The 19,526-nt window shown below is 39.6% G+C and overlaps 1 protein-coding gene across 1 annotated transcript in view; it reads right to left on the bottom strand.

Annotated features, from left to right (window-relative positions):
- Positions 1-452: 452 nt before the first annotated feature.
- CTH (cystathionine gamma-lyase) overlaps positions 453-19,526 on the bottom strand; it is a 31,274-nt gene continuing 12,200 nt past the window's right edge. The window contains exons 5-12 of the mRNA XM_032218077.1: positions 15,210-15,341; positions 12,593-12,650; positions 11,455-11,532; positions 9,523-9,675; positions 8,895-9,016; positions 5,923-5,975; positions 2,674-2,812; positions 453-1,491 (exon numbers count right to left, since the gene is read on the bottom strand). Of these exons, the coding sequence (XP_032073968.1) occupies positions 1,465-1,491; positions 2,674-2,812; positions 5,923-5,975; positions 8,895-9,016; positions 9,523-9,675; positions 11,455-11,532; positions 12,593-12,650; positions 15,210-15,341 (762 nt within the window). The 3' untranslated portion in view covers positions 453-1,464. The remainder of the gene's footprint in view (positions 1,492-2,673; positions 2,813-5,922; positions 5,976-8,894; positions 9,017-9,522; positions 9,676-11,454; positions 11,533-12,592; positions 12,651-15,209; positions 15,342-19,526) is intronic.

Consider the following 19,526-nt stretch of genomic DNA (forward strand, 5'->3'; position numbering starts at 1 on the left):
CCTTGTTATGCACATACATATATGTTCACAAAATAGGAATAATCAAGGGATTCATTCTGGATAACATAAAGATTTTCTTCCAGAATTCCATCGTAATTGAAATGATTCTCAAGTTTGTTAGAGATATAGTAGCAAATATTGGCCATGATCATTCCAAGAACAACTTATGTATACCTTTTTTGTCATGTAAAATTACTCCAATGAGTTGGTACATCTTCCTTATATGGGTTCCATGATGGGTTGGGAGCTGGTAGCATTTTTCCTTAGTTGAGTTATGTGCAGGATTTTCAATATCACTGATCTCCTAATCACAGTATTTGTAAATTGTTCCTTTAATTGAATTACATTTTAAAATGTCTCTACATCTGTGTGTGAATGTGCATGAATGAATAACCAGAATCATGCAGAGATTGCTGACAAGAGAGAGTGCAATTCAAATAAACACAAGGAAATTAAAAATTATCCTGGATATGTCCCAATTGTTGGTTTAATTCCATATTTTAATATCTAATTTCCCAATACCTTATCACAGGTTTTCTTGAAATACAGTATAAGGAAACTAACACAACAAGGCCAAGCATATAGAAAAATATTCTGCAACTACAATCTTTAGATTCCACACCTTCTTTTTCCTAAACAACTCTTCAAGTAAATTGGACCTAAAATCAATATATTAGTAGTATTGCTTATGGAAACAGTACTTAATCTCAAATAATTAACTTACCAAGAATTTCAGACCTTCAAGACAAGAAATATAATCAAACATACCATTAAATATGGTAAATCAAAAGAGACATCAAATCAAATCCAATACATTAAAAAAGTAACACATGGTATTGTGTAATTAACTTTGCTTCATTTTTCAGTATTGCACAGTAAAGACAAATAATAGATCTGGTCATTAAGATTTTATCAGACTCACATTTTCAGAACTTAAGTTTGCTTCCATTCATTTCTTCACTAGTCTATAACCATAACGAGTAAATAGGGAACAGGGAATCTGATGCACTATTAGCACTAGTTTGAAAGATGTTGCATAATATTTATGCACTTTCTAATCTTTACAGGTATTCATGTGCATTATTAAGCTGTAGCCGATTTGCAGCTTAACTCAGCCCCAAGTTACATCAGCATACACTGAATAAATACAGATGTTATCAAGCAATTGCAAGCACATAATCCTGAATGTGAATCATGGTAATCTGAAAGCTACTACCATAGTAAAAGTGGATATTTTGATTCTTAAAATTAAAAGAAGCAAATGATTAAGAAACAGTCCATTTGAAAGTCTTTGCAGATTCAGTGATTCAGATTCATCTATCAACAAGTACGCATAATGTTTTCTCCATTTTCCATAAATCAAATCCAGTGGAAATTCATGAAGGGCTGAGCAGCCAGTTAATCTTCCTTCCTTCGTTACTTTGCAAATAAATCAATTGCAACTTTAAGTTTAATTTTAGAATACTAGTTACGGATTCTGTAATCAGGAATCTGTAGAAAGAGAAAATGAGTGAAATTGCATCAGTTCAGTGTTTTTCAATTGTCAAAAGGGACATTTGGAACACAGAAAGGACTGCAGAACATTTAGGCTTTCAGAGGCAAATTGCTTTGCTTCACCACATTAAAAGAACTACAATCTAATAGAATAATGAAGCCGAACAATCTTTGCAAGCAATTGTCATAAACATCAAAGTAATTCTGACTGGTTTGCAAGTTGTTGTTCTTAATATTTGTTCTGCTTGGTCACAGGATCCACATGTTTTAAGTGTGTATGTGCAGTGCACGCAGCAAAGCTATCTATGCATTATGTAATAACGGGAAGAGGGGTTGTTTGTTTTTCAGCTTGCTTGCTGAAGACCCTGACATAGATTAGGGTTGAGAGGGCGTTACTGGTCAAAGATCATCTAGCTAGTTCCATGACAACTGTAAACTGAGTTTTCCCATTTGTATTCAACACCTTAATCACTACATGTACTAGGCTAGGAGTTTGTAATCTTAAACACTCAAAGAGCCACAAAGGTCCTAACCGGAAGCCCCCTGTTCAATTCTGGAGCCGACTGGAAGTCTGATTCCTCCCACCAAAGAGTCTCCTCTTAGCGCAACATCCTTTTTCCTCTGCTGACTGGAAGTCCAGTTCTCTCACTAGAGTGTCTCCTCCTAGCATGGCATTCTTTTTCCTGTATCTGTCCTAATCGAAACCCCAATCAATTGTTGAGCCGACCAGCATCAGGAAGCGGTAGCAGAGGAATGAAAGAGCCACATGCAGCTCCAGAGCCGTGGGTTGCCGACCCCTGCACTAGGCGGACTATCATTGCTTTTCAAGCAAAAATAACATTTTTTTTTCTTTAATGTTTATTCCAACATTAGGTTTTCAGCATGATACCCCTAGAAACACCATACTATTATTTGGGCCATTTGATTTTTTAAGTAATATAAATGTTCTTCCCACACTAAAGTCATTAGGAAGAAAGTGAAATTAAGGGTTTATATGCAAATCAAAGCAGCTGTACATCCTGATGAAATAAATGTGCTATTTTTTTTCCAAGTTACTTGGCCAAAGGAATATTAGAATTATTTTTAAAAATACAATTTTTCCTGAAAATATTGAGAATTATAAGGAGTTAATAAAAGAATTTGTGCCTTATGTGGAAAATACTGTATGAAATGACTTACTGCTGCTTTCAGAGCTTGGTCCAAATCTTCTAGTAAATCTTCCGAGTCTTCCAATCCAATAGATATGCGAATTAAAGTATCTGATATTCCGAGGACATCTCGGTCTTCCTTTGGAACGGAGGCATGAGTCATGATTGCTCTGGAAAAGAATAAATAGTCTGTGAGTGCAGAATTATAAATAAAGGGAACATACCAGCTATCACTAGAAAATACAGTAAATGTAATAAAAAGTGAGATACAGGCTTCTATTATCAATCCATTTGCAAAAGTCACCTTTGGCTAGATGGGCAGCATAGCTAGCTAGCTAGACAAAAGACAGGCAGACTGTATTTTTTCTGAATTCCCAGAAGGCAGCCAATTGGGAAAGGAAAATGCCAAATAACATTGTCTGAAATAAATATTTTAGGCTAGGGGTCGGCAACCTTAAACACTCAGAGCCACAAAGGTCCTAAACGGAAGCCCCCCATTGAATTCTGGAGCTGACCAGAAGTCTGGTTTCCCCACCATAGAGTCTCATCCTAGTGCAGCGTCCTTTTTCCTCTACCTGTCCTAACTGAAAGCCCTATCAATTGTGGAGATGACTGGAAAACCTGCCCCTTGCCACAGAATCTCCTCCTGACATGCCCTGCTTCTCCCTCCCTTTAACCAGAAGCTCCTCTCGAAATTGTGGTGCCCACTGGGAGCCGCAGCAGAGGGATGAAAGAGCCACATGTGGCCCCAGAGCCACGCATTGCTGACCCTTGCTTTAGGCAATTGAAGACAGGAGAGCTATTCTTCCAATAATAAACCATTTTTACACAACTTCTTATCAGGGGATTCTTAAAACTAGCAAACTGCATTTGAAATTAAAGTTTGTGTGAATAGACTAAATTTGAGGATTTAAATAGGTTTTTAATCTTGAGGATACTAATAGAAATAATAATCTATGGAATGAGGAAGAAGAAATCCCACTTTAAAAGTTTCTCTGCAAGAGATTTTGGAAGTGGTTTGCCATTGTCTCCTTCTTAGGGCTGAGTAAGAGTGACTGGACTAAAATCATATAGCTGACTGTGAGCCTAAGGCAGGACTAGAACTTGGTTTCTAGCCTGGTACCAAACCAAACTGGCTCTCATTATTTTAGAATGCAGAGCTTATTAAAATTGTATAAAACTATTTATGAAAATATATATGATAAGTATTATAGACTGGCAAATTTCCTCCATAATAGTCTTCCTGGACCTATCTGCCTCCTCCACTGACATTGCGTGCTATGTTCATGCGATCACAATTTGTGAACTTCCCAGCAGATTTCAAACACGCAACAGCAATTGGGGAAGCCAAATTCATTTAACATCATGCCTTGCTTAACAACTGTGATGATTTGCTTAACAACCATGGTAAAAATGAACATAAAATTAGGTCTGGTCACTTTATGGCATTACTAATTTAAATAGAACTTGAGTCTTGATAAGGCAAGGACCATCTGTAATGAATATTATGACTAATGAAAGTTATAGCTTGACACATTTGGAAGACACCGAGATAGTGAAGTCTGATGAGAACAAGATACTCTGCAGTAGATATTTATCAGGAGAGAACATTGATTACGGGTATTAATAGACTTTAAAAATAAGCTTATATTTCCCTGAAAATCAATATAAAATATTTAACATTAAATGTTCCCCCCCACCTGAAAGTTAGGGTAAAAGAAATAGCAATGAATATGAAAAAAAGCTCTTCTAAAAAATAACAGTCAACATTTTGGACTAAATGTTATTAGGAAGGGCTTGTCCCTTTTTAATATAAACTTCTACTAGGATTTAAAAAATGTATTTCATAAATAATGAAAATTATTATGTTAATCTTACCAGTAAAACTAGATCTTTACTGTACTGTGTTTAAGTATAAGCACATGCCAAAGGTGATTCCTATTTTTCTATTTGCATTTTTATATGCTTTTGAATTGCTAGATTGGCAGAAGCTGGGACAAGTAATGGGAGCTCACTCCGTTACACAACACTAGGGATTCGAACCGCTGAACTGCCGACCTTTCTGATCAGCAAGCTCAGCATCTTACCACTGAGCCACCACGTCTCTAACTAAAACATAGCAATAAAATGTGCATTTTGGAAAAAGGGATATGGGCAAATTTACATCTAGGTAGTTCTGAATTTATGATGGTAATTAGGACTGAAATTTCCACTGCTAAAGGATACAATCCCTGCAGCCCTAGTTCCCATTTTTAATCCCACCGTCATTAGGTGAAGCAACTTCCTAACAACTTCCCAGCAGAGTCAGTGAGAAGCCAGTAGGAAGTTGCAACTCCCAGAACATCAGGGAGGTAAGTGGCTACTGCCATGTGCGGAAGTTTGACTAAAATTGTTCAAGAAGAGATTCTACAAAGATTGCTGTGGCTGGCATTGTATTACCAGAGGCTCCTAAGCAAAGTTTCAGGCAGGAATTCTTGTACCATCATTATTTTCAACCCACTGTATTATTTGAATAAGCCTATAAAGCAGGGATGGGCAATTAATTTTCCCAAGGGGCCATATGAAAATATGGAACTGTTGTAATCGGTTGAACCAACAGGCTGAACTTAATTCTGCTTAATATTAAGTTTACTGCTTTATAAAAATAGTAGTAAATTATATGGTTTTGATTAGCTGCTACTGGTAAGAATACGTGTTAGGTCTTATTTACATTTGATTTCTAATTACTGGTTGACCTCACAGGGGCCAGAGATGGCCAAAGGGCTGGAGACAGCACAGGGATCATAAAATTCCCAGGTCTGGTGTAAAATATGTAGAAACATAGGGCCTATTTACCTCCATTAATATTCAGGGGGACAAAGTTAAACAGATTTTGGTTTCCTCTTCTGTCTGATCATCCCTGTAATCTAATTTTTGCAAGCCTTTGCTGTATGTACTTCTCTGATCTTCAGATCAGGGGTTTTCAGAATTAGCAATGTTGGGTGTGGAATTGCAGGAGTTGAGTTCCGTATATCTTAAAGTCACTGGAGTTCAGAAACACCGATTTAGATATTTGAAGAATGGTAGTGTCTTATCACAAAAAGGATGACACTTACTGAAGAGGAATATCCATAAAAGTGAACAAGAAAGAATATCAAGTTTCCAAGTAAACGTTGCAAAGGCGATATAAGCAAACTCATATTGTTTAGTTGGAGCACACACAGTAAATATTAAAGTATCAAATATTTTGATAAATACAAGTGTAATACTTTTATTAAGGGATGCCAAAAAATTTACTTACGGGTGCTCTGCTAGACTTTCATATCCTCCCAGACTTTCAGCAAGGGTAAAAAGCTAGAACAAGAAATATAAAAATTATACTGTATTTCAATTAATATTAATTTAAAATTTTAAGACATGCATTTTACTCTTAGGCAAACTTAATTGTGTGCTAGGCTAGTAAAAGCAAATGGACAGAACAGACAAAACAAGAGGCACAAATTTGCTTTCATTCCAGGCCATCTTCTCTTGAAAACACAAATTTCATATCAGTAACAGATACTAAATTGCCTTTTAACTTCAGAGGATAAATTCTGGGAATCTGAAACCAAATAAAATGAAACCTATGAAATTTAAGAAAACGTATTTTTACCCCAGTCAACGATAAAGTGCTTTTACTGTATATACTCGAGTATAAGCCTAGTTTTTCAGCCCACTTTTTGGGCTGAAAAAAGCCGCCTCGGCTTATACTCGAGTCAGTGAAAAATTTGCCCGAAATGGAGGAGAAAAAGGGGCGGGGCCATGCCGCTGGGTGACACTCGTGAATGGCCCAGTGCCCCTGTGAGTTTCCCCTCCCTCTGTGTCAGTTTGCCGCGCAGCGCGCACCGCACCATCCCCCCTCCTCACGTTCTAATGTAATGCAGGGCTGTCTTACGATTCCCCTTCCTCCCCCTCCTGCCGCTCTGCAACGATGTCCCACCTCCTCCTTGTTATGGCAAGCAGCCACATAGCGATATCCCACCTCCTCTGGTACAGTGATCCAATGATAGGAATCACTGTGCCGTGTGTCATAGGAGGCGGGACATCGCTCCCGCGGCTGCACGGGACATTATCATCACAGCGGGACATAAGCATCATGAGGTGAGTGAAGTATTTCATTGAATACACAGCTAGTTTACTGTTTTTCTTTGAAATAAATATTCAAAAACATTATTGGTATCTATTTTTATTTTTGAAATTTACCGGTAGCTGCTGCATTTCCCACCCTAGGCTTATACTCGAGTCAATAACTTTTCCAGTTTTTTGTGGTAAAATTAGGTGCCTCGGCTTATATTCGGGTCGGCCTATACTCGAGTATATACGGTATTTTGAAGAAGTCCATCAAATGCAAAGGATGTTCTTTTATTGCATGCAGATTGGAATAGCTCATCTGCTTTGTTTGCAAAGGCTGTTTGCAAATATTGTCTGTTCTGCTACGACAATATTGGCCTTGCAGGAAAAAAGTGTAGAAACAATGATAGCATAAAACCACTCTCTGATATTCTGGCCATTTCTTCCCCTTATTATTTTTTTAGGGTCAGAAGTGTCTCACATATTACGATCCCAGCTAGTACTGTTATTTTGAAGAGTATAGGGTGATCTTAGGTATTTTCAGGGATCTTCTGCTGTGAAATTCTTTTTCACTGTAAACTTGTCAAAGCCTGCACAGGAGAACAGTAAGATGCTGATACTTAACAGAGTTTCAGTGGCCAGCAAGGCTGGAGTGACCGTCAGACAGAAGGTTGAGTTGTTTGTATAATGTATTACCTCAACAAAAAGGGGCCTGCTCTCTATTTTGTAAGTTAGGTTACTATCTCGAATTGAGAAACTATTATTCAATAGTTAGTTGACTTTTATTCGTATCCTGGCAATGAAAACACTATGATACGGGACTAAGAATTGAGCAGAAGTAGTACTTGCTCTTTTAAGACTGGTATTTTGGCTCCGGGAGGGCTGGACAACTGTGGCAACTTTACGACTTGTGCAATTCAATTCCCAGAATTCCTGACCAACCATGGTTGACTCAGGAATTCTATGAGTTGAAGTCCACAGGTCATAAAGGGTATATAATTGCCTACCCCTGAGTTAAACTAATGGTACAGTGCAAGGTGGGTAAGGTTCAATCTTTGAAGGAAGAGGTTTAAAGGTCAAAATGGTTTCATCAAGCCTTGTAATGATTGAACATTGGACTTTCCATTTAGCAAAACATTAGCTGCACAGAAAATCAGTTACTGTATTTTTCAGAGTATAAACACACATTTCCCCCCCTCTAAAAGAGAGTGAAAATTTTGGTGCGTCTTATACACTCAATGTAGCCCTGCCTACCCACTGGCCCACACCCTTTGGTCTCTGCCTCCCAGCAATTTGCCTCCTTGCAGCAAACGGGGAAAATGGGGCTTGCGGAGGCTGCAATAGGCTATGGCAATCAAACAGCTGAAACAGCTGATGATCAGGAAACCTCTGCTGAAATTGAAAGTGAAACTTGCTGTTTGCTGCAGGAGGCAAATTGCTGGGAGGCAGAGGCAGATTTTTTTTTAACCAAGATAATCAGCTAGTAGATAGCCAACAAGAGATTTGACTGCACAGCTATATTTAAAAGTCAATGCTTGTCCAGTGATATATTTTGACAAATCAATGAATTGATTTCTGAAGTCAAATGTATAATTTATTTATTTGAATTCTGCCTTTGTTATTATTTTTACAAATAACCCAAGGCAGTAAACATACTAGGTCCGATACACCTTCATCAACCTATTCTCCACATAACAACAACTTTGCCAGGTGGGTTGGGCTGAGAGAGAGTGACTGGCCCAAAGTCACCTAGCTGACTTTCATGGTTAAGGTGGGACTTGAATTCACAGTCTTCCACTTTTCGGCTTGGTGCCTTCAGATTTCAAAAGCAGCATGACACTGTTACATCAGCCAAAACTGTTCTGCTTTCCTGGCATCATTTATAATTGTGCAGGAAGATGGCAGAGAGGCTTCTGGAGTGCAATTAAATGGCTCACACTGCCTGACTCCCATTCATTTGGATACATTCATTCCATTCCCTTTCATTAGTGCCATTTCCTATAACTACATAGGTATTTACATTTTGGGAGCTCCTACAAATGCTCAAAATCCACAATGGCTTCAGCAGGGAAGAAAGGACCACAGTACAGTACACAACTTCTGACAAAGTCACAAGACAGTGACATGGCTCTTTTAAAAGCAGTCTACAAGGATAAGTTTTACCTTTAGGTTTTTAAGGAATCGAGAAGCATTTTCAAGGTTTCCTTTGATGTAAAAGGAAATCATTCCTGGGCAGCCCGTGCACTGACGTTGTATCAGATCATATTGTGGGTGTGACGGTAATCCTGCAATGAATCATACATTATACAAACAACCCAGCTGTATTATTACTTTAACTCAAACAAACACATTCAATAGCTGACATATGCAGATGTTTCCAGATGAGGCTTTTCTTGTTTAATTGCCTGACTATATGGGAGCATCTAGAAGATGATGACATCCTTATTCTGCAATCTCTCCATCTTTCTCCAATACTCCTTCCTCCTTTTCCCCTTCAGAGGAAATCTATTGAAAAAGGGGCATTGCTTCATAATGACTTTTGTTTAGTAACTCTAGGAGCCCTTTGGGAATGTGTACAATTTAAAAATTGAATCAGTGACTTATGAGATCAAGGTGATATGCAGCAGGAGGAGATATGACTGTGAAGTGGATATGGGAGAAACCAAGTTAAGGAAGCTTACAATGATTGTAAAAGATTGGAGTTTTAGTTGGGTAGCTGATCAGGTCCTGCCCGGTAGGGAATACAAAAATCCTTCTAGGAAGACTTCCAAGTTATCTGAGGGCAACATACCAGGGAAGATGACTTTTTCAACCCTTGGATCTGACTCAAGGTATTGCGCCACAGCCAACGCGTTGCGAAAATGCTGTTGCATGCGGATTGGCAGAGTCTTTAAACCTCGGCTGCAAAGGTAGCAATCAAAAGGAGATGGAATTGCTCCAATGGCTATGAAAAAAAACCAGATATTATTCTTTCCAGCATATTACATTTTTTAAATCATTTTTTTGTTTGAAAAGTATGCCAGTGGTCAGAACTGAGGTATACACCCTGGGTTAAAATAACAACATAAAATGGTGGACAATAAAGTGATAAATGAGTTTGATCCACTCATGATTTCATTGATGTCAGCACTGGGCTAGATATACATATATCATTTTTTTAATATTCAAGTTTGAATCAGGATATCACAGAGCGTCTCACACTTTGCAACACACTAATCACCCACTGTTAGCTGGTGCAGGCAAAGTGACTAGCAAAATCCAGGTTGTGGTTTGTTATTGCTTGCACTTCACTTGCACAAAGGTTAAAAAATTATTGTGTTCTCCATGACCCACAGTTGGCCCTAATCCATATTCTGAGAACTCCTTGTAGTAAACATTTTATGGAACTGACCAAAAGCTATTTTGATCATTTTTCAATATATATTTATACATTCAGAACAAACCATATTGTGGTCTTCCAAATAGTTAATCTGCTATTCTACTCAACAATTACCCAAAGCATGAATTCAAAATTTGGAACATGAATTTTGAATCATAGCCCTTATTAAAATACATTAATATATTATTAAAATACATTAAGAGCTATGATTCAAAATGCATGTTAGCATTTTGTTGTTAGCAACTCTAAGGATTGAGCCAAAACTGTATCAGACTTATGGTTTTACTAGTATTTATTCTATGCTTCACATGCATCCTGGTTGGTCAAAAAATACAGGGTAGAAGACATAGACTATAATTAGGCGGTTGTAGCTGACATGTTAAAGTATTAGTTCTTTAATGCGTTATAATTATATTGTTATTTCCATAGGGATTGGCTGTCACAAGCGATCGAATATCCAGACTTGCTTTGGATACCCCTAATGTGGGAAAGAGGAGCCATTTTTCATTTATTTGTATCCCACCGTTATTATTTTTACAAATACCTCAAGGTGGCAAACATATCCAACACACCTTCCTCCTATTTTCTCCACAACAACAATCCTATGAGATGAGTTGTATTGACAAAAAGTGACTGACATAAGGTCACCCGGCTGGCTTTTATGACTAAGACAGGACTAGAACTCACAGTCTCCTGGTTTCTAGTCTGGTGTCTTAACAAGTAGACCAAACTAGCTTTCAGGCCACAATATGTCTAGCCGCATAGAATAGCCCCACAGTGAGATAGGCTGCAAATAATTTGAACAAATAAATAATAATGTCTGCTCAAAACAGATGCAATATGTGGACTTATGTTCTACTGAAGGATGAATCTAACAATAGACTCATAGGAGATAGAAAATAATTTTGACTTCAGAAAATACGGAGATGGAAGATTAAGTCGCAGACAATTGCATTACTAGCCCAGTTTTTTTTTTAAGGGAACGTTCTGTAACTGCTTTGAAATACAACACAAAATTGATAGGAAATCTCAGGTATATGTCTGCAGAGTCACATCTATTTTGATTGCAGGAACTTTTTTTTTACTCACTGCAGTACTTATTTTTTTAGTTTAACTTTAATTTAGTTTTTCTTTACAATTGTTTTACTTTTCCAATAAGTAGCATCAAAGTGTTCAAAACTATAGGTGCTAAAATATAAAAAATACAATCAACTAAATAATACATGTCTTTTCTGTACTGAGTTGATTAAACAGGTAATGAATAAATTTTGCTAAATGGATGTCAAGCATAGCTACTTCACAAGATCTGCAAGTCACACTTTTGAGTCTGCTCTTCATACTCACAATATTGTAAGAATCTGAGTTTGTCGTGAAGTTCATCATTACTTAGTGAAACCAATCCCATTACAACATCACTGTGTCCTAAAAATATAAGCAGGCAAGTGATCACTCCTATGTATTTAAACAACATGGCTGAACATGTTCAAATATCATATAAGTAGGTTGACAATGAGGCAGTGAATATGCTTGCTCGTGACAACTTGTTTCTTCCACAAGTAGACAAATGAGCATCTGTGGTTATCTTAAATTGGAATAACAACCAAACACTTAGACTGTGGTTTTATTTGTCTGAAAACAACAGAGAGCAAAGTCATCATTTGATTTTAGGTTGCTTATGACCTTATTCTTGGGTTTCTAACAAGTGGGAAAAGCAGCAGTCTAACAAGCCCACTTCACATTGGCTTAGGTTATGACACCACAGAGGAAAGAACCGGGGTGGGGGGGGGGTTGTGTTATTTCTTGTAATGTTTACTTAACAATAAGCCTGGGTAAATGTGGCGTGAATACTGGTCCATCCATTTACAGGTGCTTTTGCCTTTACCATTCAGTTACTCCAATGAAATTTCCAGCCATGATACTAGATTTCTGCTTGTGGTATCATCTTTTTAAAGTTGATTAGCTGAGAAGTAAAACTTACACTGGGTTGCAACGGTTTTTGGAATGGAATGGCAGGATTTTCTAAGGTAAAGTAAGGGTTTTTTGGAAAAAAAGTTGGATACAGGAGGCACAGATGATGTTCAAAGACAGCCCAGGTTACCAGAATAGCAGAAAAAAGATTCTCTGTCAATCCTGGATCAACACTATGGCTTCCAAACACTTCTCTAATTTACAGGGCAAATATTAAAAATGCAAATAGACTATACATATCCATGCCAATTTGATACATATTCAGATATAACTTCACCTTGAATTATTTTAGATATATTTAAACATATATTAAAGAAAATTAATGTAAACCACAAGCACTGATTACAAACAGTATGTTAGGAAATGCATTATGTTTTTATGAATTACATTATAAAGTATATAATATCATTTTCATCTTCAAAATGAATATAATAAAAATCTAATATGTATTAAAATATTTGAACATATATAAAAGCATTATTAATCAACATAACATGCAAGTCTAGCTACTTACCATTCATGTATTTGGTTGCTGAATACATGCAAATGTCTGCTCCTAAAGACAAAGGACGCTACAACAGAACAAAATAAGAGATTTATTTCATTCTCTGTTGAGAAAATCAATAGCTATTGTCAATGAATACTGAGGCATACTGCAAACAATTTCAAGCAATTCCTGCTATGCAGAGATTAGGTGATTGAGAAAAAGGCCAGTTATCATTTAATTGATGTGAATCTGAAAAGGTTTATAGGGAAATTAAATTTGAGTATCACCCATGAAAGAATAAACAATAAGAAAAAGGAAGTGAAAACAGTTCACGTACAGTTTGTCTCTTTTCCTATTTGGTGTATCAACCCAACTCATCTCATAGGGTTGTTGTTCTGGGGAAAATAGGAGAAGGAAGGAGTACTAGCTATGTTCACTACCTTGAATTTGGGATTTTAAAAGATTGTATTTTAAAAATCTAAATACTGTATTTAAGAAAAGAAAACATTTTCCCCTGCTATCTCTTTGAAGACTTGGATGTTTCCTCAGGCATGAGGTCTAGAGGTTAGATAGGCCTGTCACTATGAGTTTCCCTTTCTGGAGTGGAGTTTGGTTGGTCCTTAGCTGCCATTTATTTTTCTGATTTATTCACGGTCTTCTGTTTTCATCATTATTTTTATTAATGTTCAGTATAAAACAATTCAAGTACAATCCAAAAATATAATAGCATTATAACAGTTTAATATACAGTGGACTTATATTAACAAGTCTGGATATGTCAAAGCTTTATGGCTAAGGCACAAAATTTAACAATTACAAAGGTGATTTCAGGACATCTGTTATTTAAGAAAATTTCTAGATAGCATCGATTCAGGGAGGCCAAGCAATCTTCCCATTAAAAGGTGGATTAGTAGAGAACACAATTCCGCCCAGAACGTGTTCTAGGAGTTCAACACCAAAGGCAGAAGGGTGTTGCCTAAATGCTACATGAATTCCTTTATATTTGCCATTCATGGCTGTAAAAGGGGAGGGCACTAAGCCATGGTTTGGAAAACACCCTCCAGTAATGGATAAAGGATAGCTTAAATACATTTCATGCAGGCCTGATTCCCTTAAATCACTGAGGTGATGATCTAATCTTGGGGCTCCTGCTAAGTTATACTGACATTCAATATCTTCTAATCTTTGCTTAATAAGCTTCATAGCTTTATTGTATTTCATATTTAGACAGAAGTCAGGGAACCTGCCAAGGTAGGTTCAGTTTCTTGCGTATTGTTATATATTATCTAGGTTTAAAGATATCACATGGGGAAGAGAGGAAGAAGAGGAAGATGGAGGGAGGGAGGGAGAGAGAGTGATGATAGACAGACAGATTCATTCTGAAAAGTAGCAAGACATGATTAATTGCCAACCTCTTGTTTCAATGCTAATCAGATTGGTCTCTGGCCTAAGTGCAATGGAAGCTCTTCTAACCACAAAATATGGTTTCTGGAAAGCATGGCTGCATTTGATCCCATGATTGGAATGTTATGTCAGAGTATTGATGTTCTATTTTGCTGGTTTAATCCTATGCACACCGCCTAGAGCTGCAATGGTGAGGTGGGAGTCTATATTAACTGATGTAACAAATAAATATATTTCATCCTCTTCTGCACTCTGCAACACTTTGTCTTAGTGGAACTATTTCTCTTTATTACGTTACCTACTCTATTAGGAATGTTTAGCTGTAGAATGGTTAGATTATAGACTCACTGCATTGTCACAATGCTGTGATTCTATGGAATTAAAATTGTCCTACTTGACACTTCATTTTCTAAAGGCTGACTCTATGTAGTCCTGTTATTACCCGTCATGACAACACTTCCTGATTTCCAGTAAAACATTAAATTAGAACATCTGTACTTTCAACTTTCAATCCTATATTTATTGGTCTTCAGCACAGCCATTGTATCTTAATTCAGAAATAAAAATCAACACTGCATGTCTAGTGAAATTGACTCAGTAAAGTGTATTTAGAGTTACAGCTTCATTCTGAAAAAGAGAATCTAGTATTAATGGGATTCCTGATGTTTCTGTTGAAAGAGACTCCAATATCTGCCCCCCCAACACTTTTCATATGAGCTCTTTGTGATATGTTCTACCATGTGAGGTGAATCATGTGACCATAATTGGTAGCAACATGCCATGCCTTCCCCAAAAGTATTAGTTGAGGCCTACAGGCCAATCCTTTTGAGGCCAATCAAGAGTCATTTTCACATCCAAATATGTTTAAAATGACTCTCGGGGCTAGAAGAACATTATCCTCACTTATTATGGGTTTACATTCCTTAAGTTGTTTGCAGCTGCAGCTGGTGATAGCATTCTAATTGTGTAATTATTATGATGGTTTTATTGTATATTATGTAGGCTGTTTAGAACAGTTAAGATTTAGAAGCCTATCAATCAATACATTTTAAGTACCCAATTTCAGATCCTACTTCTGCCATTTTGCAATGTTTACCAGGGTGTTGTATTATTGTTATTTTCCCCTTTGTAAAAAGTTGAATCATAGAGTCATAAAAGTAAAATAATGCAAAGCATTCATTAGATGAGATGTACTACACTAATAAAAGCAGCTGGAACAAACTAATCAAAATTGACTTACCTGGAAATATGCAGACATAAAAGTATTGTCTACTACTAAAATAACTCCTTTGTGTTTATGAACAATGTTTGCACATCCTTGAATGTCAATAACTTTCAGCATTGGATTTGTTGGAGTTTCAATCCATACAAGCTGTTAGTTTGGGAAGAGAAGAATATTAAATGTACATTATTGAAAAATATCCACTTTAAAGAACAGTGTTGGTTTTCATTAATATTTTGTAAGACATTAAACACTACAAGATAATGCTGAGAACATTCTTTGTTTCATACCTAAAACCCCTTATTTTGTTACTACTTCTCTAAGCTGTATAGGAAAGTCAATGAAATTTATTATTTAATATTGGTCAGCCCAAGTGATTCCATGGAAATATATTTAGAAACTTTTAAATATTCCAACTCTGTCTATAATTTTCCTGAAACAGACTTGACTTGTGTAAAGCAATTTACACAATTTGGGAGGAAATGGATCAGTTCGTTTCGAATCAAAGAAGCCTGCAATCTTTGTTTGCCAACTGATCAGATAAGGACTTTCTGTCTTTCTCTTCATTCCTCTCTCTTAATTCCTTCTGATCAGATAAGGACTTTCTGTTTTTCTCTTCATTCCTCTCTCTTAATTCCTTCTTTTTTTATAGGTGCACTGTAAGCATAAGTAAGTGCAGGCATGCAGAATATGTTCTGCCCTATCAAACCATACCACAATTAAGTCAAAACTACCTAACCAAAAAGTGTATCTTGTTCTATGCAATCTGCAAAGTCAGTTTGTATTTCCCACTGAAATAAATGTTTAGCAAAATGCTGTAAGTTCAAAGCTGTGAGCCAAAGACAGAGGAGGATCACTGGGCAAAGAGTTCTAAAAAAATAAATAGTCTTCTAGCACGACAGATTCCCCAGCCTGTACTTTACCTACCAATATTGGCAAAGATGTTAATTGTTAAACTGCATTACTTCTTATGAGATACACAACAATCACATCTGGAACGACCGTTGACTTACCTGAACGGTCCTTCTATGTGCGCTGCGAGGGGAATCCAAGCATGGGTTAACTTTGTCCATTAGCCTAGAGATTGAGTTATGTAATTGTTGACCACACCTCCCCTGACCGGTATGGTTCAGTTTTGTACGAAAGTTCAGCTGCTCCAGGAGAAGCAAGGAATCAGCAGACGAAAAAGGTAAGTAGGTGAGTATACAGTGAGTGTGTGAGAGAGGAGACAGTGTCAGAGCCTGGACCAGCCAAAACCGCGGGCGGGTTTGGATTCCCCTCGCAGCGCACATAGAAGGACCGTTCAAGTAAGTCAACAGTCGTTCTCCTGTGCGCTGCTTGGGGAATCCAAGCATGAGACATGCCAAAGCAATAAGTCTCAAGGGCGGGACGCAGGCTGGTCATGGGCCGTGAATGATGCTACAACCCTCTCCAGGCGTCGCCCAAAGGCAGCCTCAGCCGAGGCATACATGTCCACTTTGTAATGACAGATGAAGGGCGAGGGCGATGACCAAGTTGCCGCCCGACAGATGTCCTCCACCGAGGCCTGTGTTGTCCATGCTGCCATGGTGGCCGCACTCCTGGTGGAGTGGGGAGTGATGCTCCTGGGTGCCGTGCAAGATTGGGATTCATAAGTGAGGGCAAAGCACGCTTTCAACCAGCAACCAATGGTGTTAGATGACACCTTCTGACCCATGGATGCCAGCTGGAAGGACGTGAAGAGTGCCTCTGATCTCCGGAATGATGACATGCACTTCACATAGCGATGGAGTACCCTTCGAACGTCAAGATGGTGCCACTTCCATTCTCGGGGATGTGATGGATTGGGACAAAAGTCAGGCAGGATGAGTTCCTGTGCCCTGTGAAACACGGAGTTGACTTTTGGCAAGAAGGCGGGGTCCAATCGCAATATGACTCTGTCTTGATGGAAAATACAGAGATCTTCTCGTACAGAGAGTGCTGCTACTTCAGAGACCTTTCTCGCGGATGTGATTGCCACTAAAAAGATGGTCTTGAGGGTCAACAATCTAAGGCTGATGGTATGGATGGGCTCGAATGGCTCGGTCGTGAGAGCTCTAAGGACCAGGGGTAAGTCGCACGTAGGGTAACGGTGGATTACCGGCGGTTTGAGGTTAGATGCGCCTTTCAGAAAGGCCTGTACCCGTGGGTGGTGAGCGAGGGAATGGCTCGGGGCACCTTCCACCACCATCGACAAGGGTGCAATTTGCCTACGTAGGGTGCTGGGCGTTAGTCCTTTGTCCAAACCTGACTGCAGGAAGTCTAGAATTCATGGCACAGAGGATTTAAGAGGGTCCACGGAAACTGATCGGTACCACCTGCAGTATGTCTGCCAGGTGGCTTCATAAATGCACGTTGTGGATGGGCGGCGAGCAGCCTGGATCACGGCAATGACCTTGTCAGAGAAGTGTTGACGCTTTAGGATCGTCCGCTCATGTGCCACGTGGCTAATTGTAACAGCTGAGGGTTCGGGTGAATAAGAACCCCCTGCACAAGATGAATCCTGATATCTGGTATTCTCCATGGTCGGGAAACTGAGAGATGGACAGGTCAGCATACCAGGGGCATCTGGGCCACATTGGTGCGACCAGTAGCACCTCCGCTTGCTCCAGTAGGATCTTCTGGATGACCACCGGCATGAGCGGAAGAGGTGGGAAGGCATAGAGAAGACCGTCTGGTCAGGGGCTCCGAAGGGCGTCGGTGCCTTCCGCTCCCGGGGTGTAGTACCTGGTGAAGAACCTCGACAAGTGAGGCTGGGCAAAGAGGTCCACTTGGAGGTGGCCAAAGAGTTGAGTCAGATCCTGGAACAGGGTTGGGTGGAGCTGCCACTCCGTCCAGTCTACTGTGGTTCTGCTCAGCCAATCCGCCTGTACATTGGCCGTCCCTGAAATGTGTTCCGCCTGAAGCGATAACAGGTGAGCCTCTGCCCAGTGGTGAAGGTGTTCCACTTCCAGCATCAGGGCGCGGGACCTGGTGTCACCCTGGCGGTTTACATGCGACTTGGAAGCCACATTGTCCCTGAGAACCAACACGTGGTTGGTTGACACCAGGTCCTGAAACTCGTGAAGGGCCAGGCGAATCGCCCAAAGTTCTAACCAATTGATGCTGTTCCACAACTCTTGGGCACTCCAGTGACCCTGCGTCACCCAATCTAAGGCATGGACTCCCCATCCGAATAAGCTTGCATCCATCATGACCACCACGCGGTCTGGCTCTTTGAACAGGCACCCCTTGAGAATCTTCGAAGAGGTCCACCAGCATAACAAGCATTGTACCTTGGGTGGAAGGCGGACCTTGGTTTGTGAGTGGCTGGTGTGAGCCCTCTGGAATGGGAGTAGAAACCATTGGAAGGGTGTGCATGGAACCTGGACCATGGAACAATGTCTATGCAAGAAATCATCTTCGCCAACAGTTGAGATAGGACAGCAAGGGGAAGAACGCTCTGCGATTGCACTTGACTCACCAGAGTCTGGAGACTTCAGCACCTGCCCTGAGAAAGAGACACCAGACACCGCTCTGAGTCGATTACAATCCCAAGATGGAGGAGGGACATGGTCGGGAGCAAGTGGCTCTTCGGGAAATTCAAGACAAACCTGTGAACATGCAATGCCTTGATCATTGTTTGCAGATCCTGTCTCGCCATTTCTGGGCTGGACGATAGAATCAAGACATCATCTAGGTAGCAGTTGACCCTTACTGGAACTGACCGGAGGGATTCCGCTATCACCGCCAACAACTTGGTGAAAGTCCACGGGGCCAATGAAAGGCCGAATGGAAGGGCACGGTATTAAAAATGGCACCTAGCGAACTGGAACCGCAACAACCGCCGATGAGACGGGTTTATTGGTACGTGGAGGTATGCCTCCTTGATGTCTACAGAGGTCAGTAGATCACCCTGTCTGATGCATGCAAGAATGCTCTTGAGCAACTGCAATTTGAACCTCTGGTATTTCAAGTAGAGATTGAGCCGTTTCAAATCTAGAATGGCCCGCCATCCGCCCGAGCTTTTGGGAACCAGGAAGAGAATAGAATAAAATCCTTGTCCTTCCTGTCCCTGAGGCACCCTTTCTATAGCGCGTATGGACATCAGATGTTTGATTTCCGCCTCCATCAGGTGCCTCTTTACCTGACATCTTGGCACAGGGCACCTGATGAAGTGTCTTGGGGGAATGGCGAAGAACTCCAGAGTGAGGCCCAGCCTCACCGTCTGAAGACCCCACATGTCCGAGGTGGTTTTTGCCCATCGAGAGGCGAACAAGGTGAGTTGCCCTCCAATAGGCCCCACCCTGTGTGAGTCACCTGTACCTGCGGAAGGAT

The sequence above is a fragment of the Thamnophis elegans genome, chromosome 5 (genome assembly GCF_009769535.1).
Source record: "Thamnophis elegans isolate rThaEle1 chromosome 5, rThaEle1.pri, whole genome shotgun sequence".
Classification (NCBI taxonomy): Eukaryota; Metazoa; Chordata; class Lepidosauria; order Squamata; family Colubridae; genus Thamnophis; species Thamnophis elegans.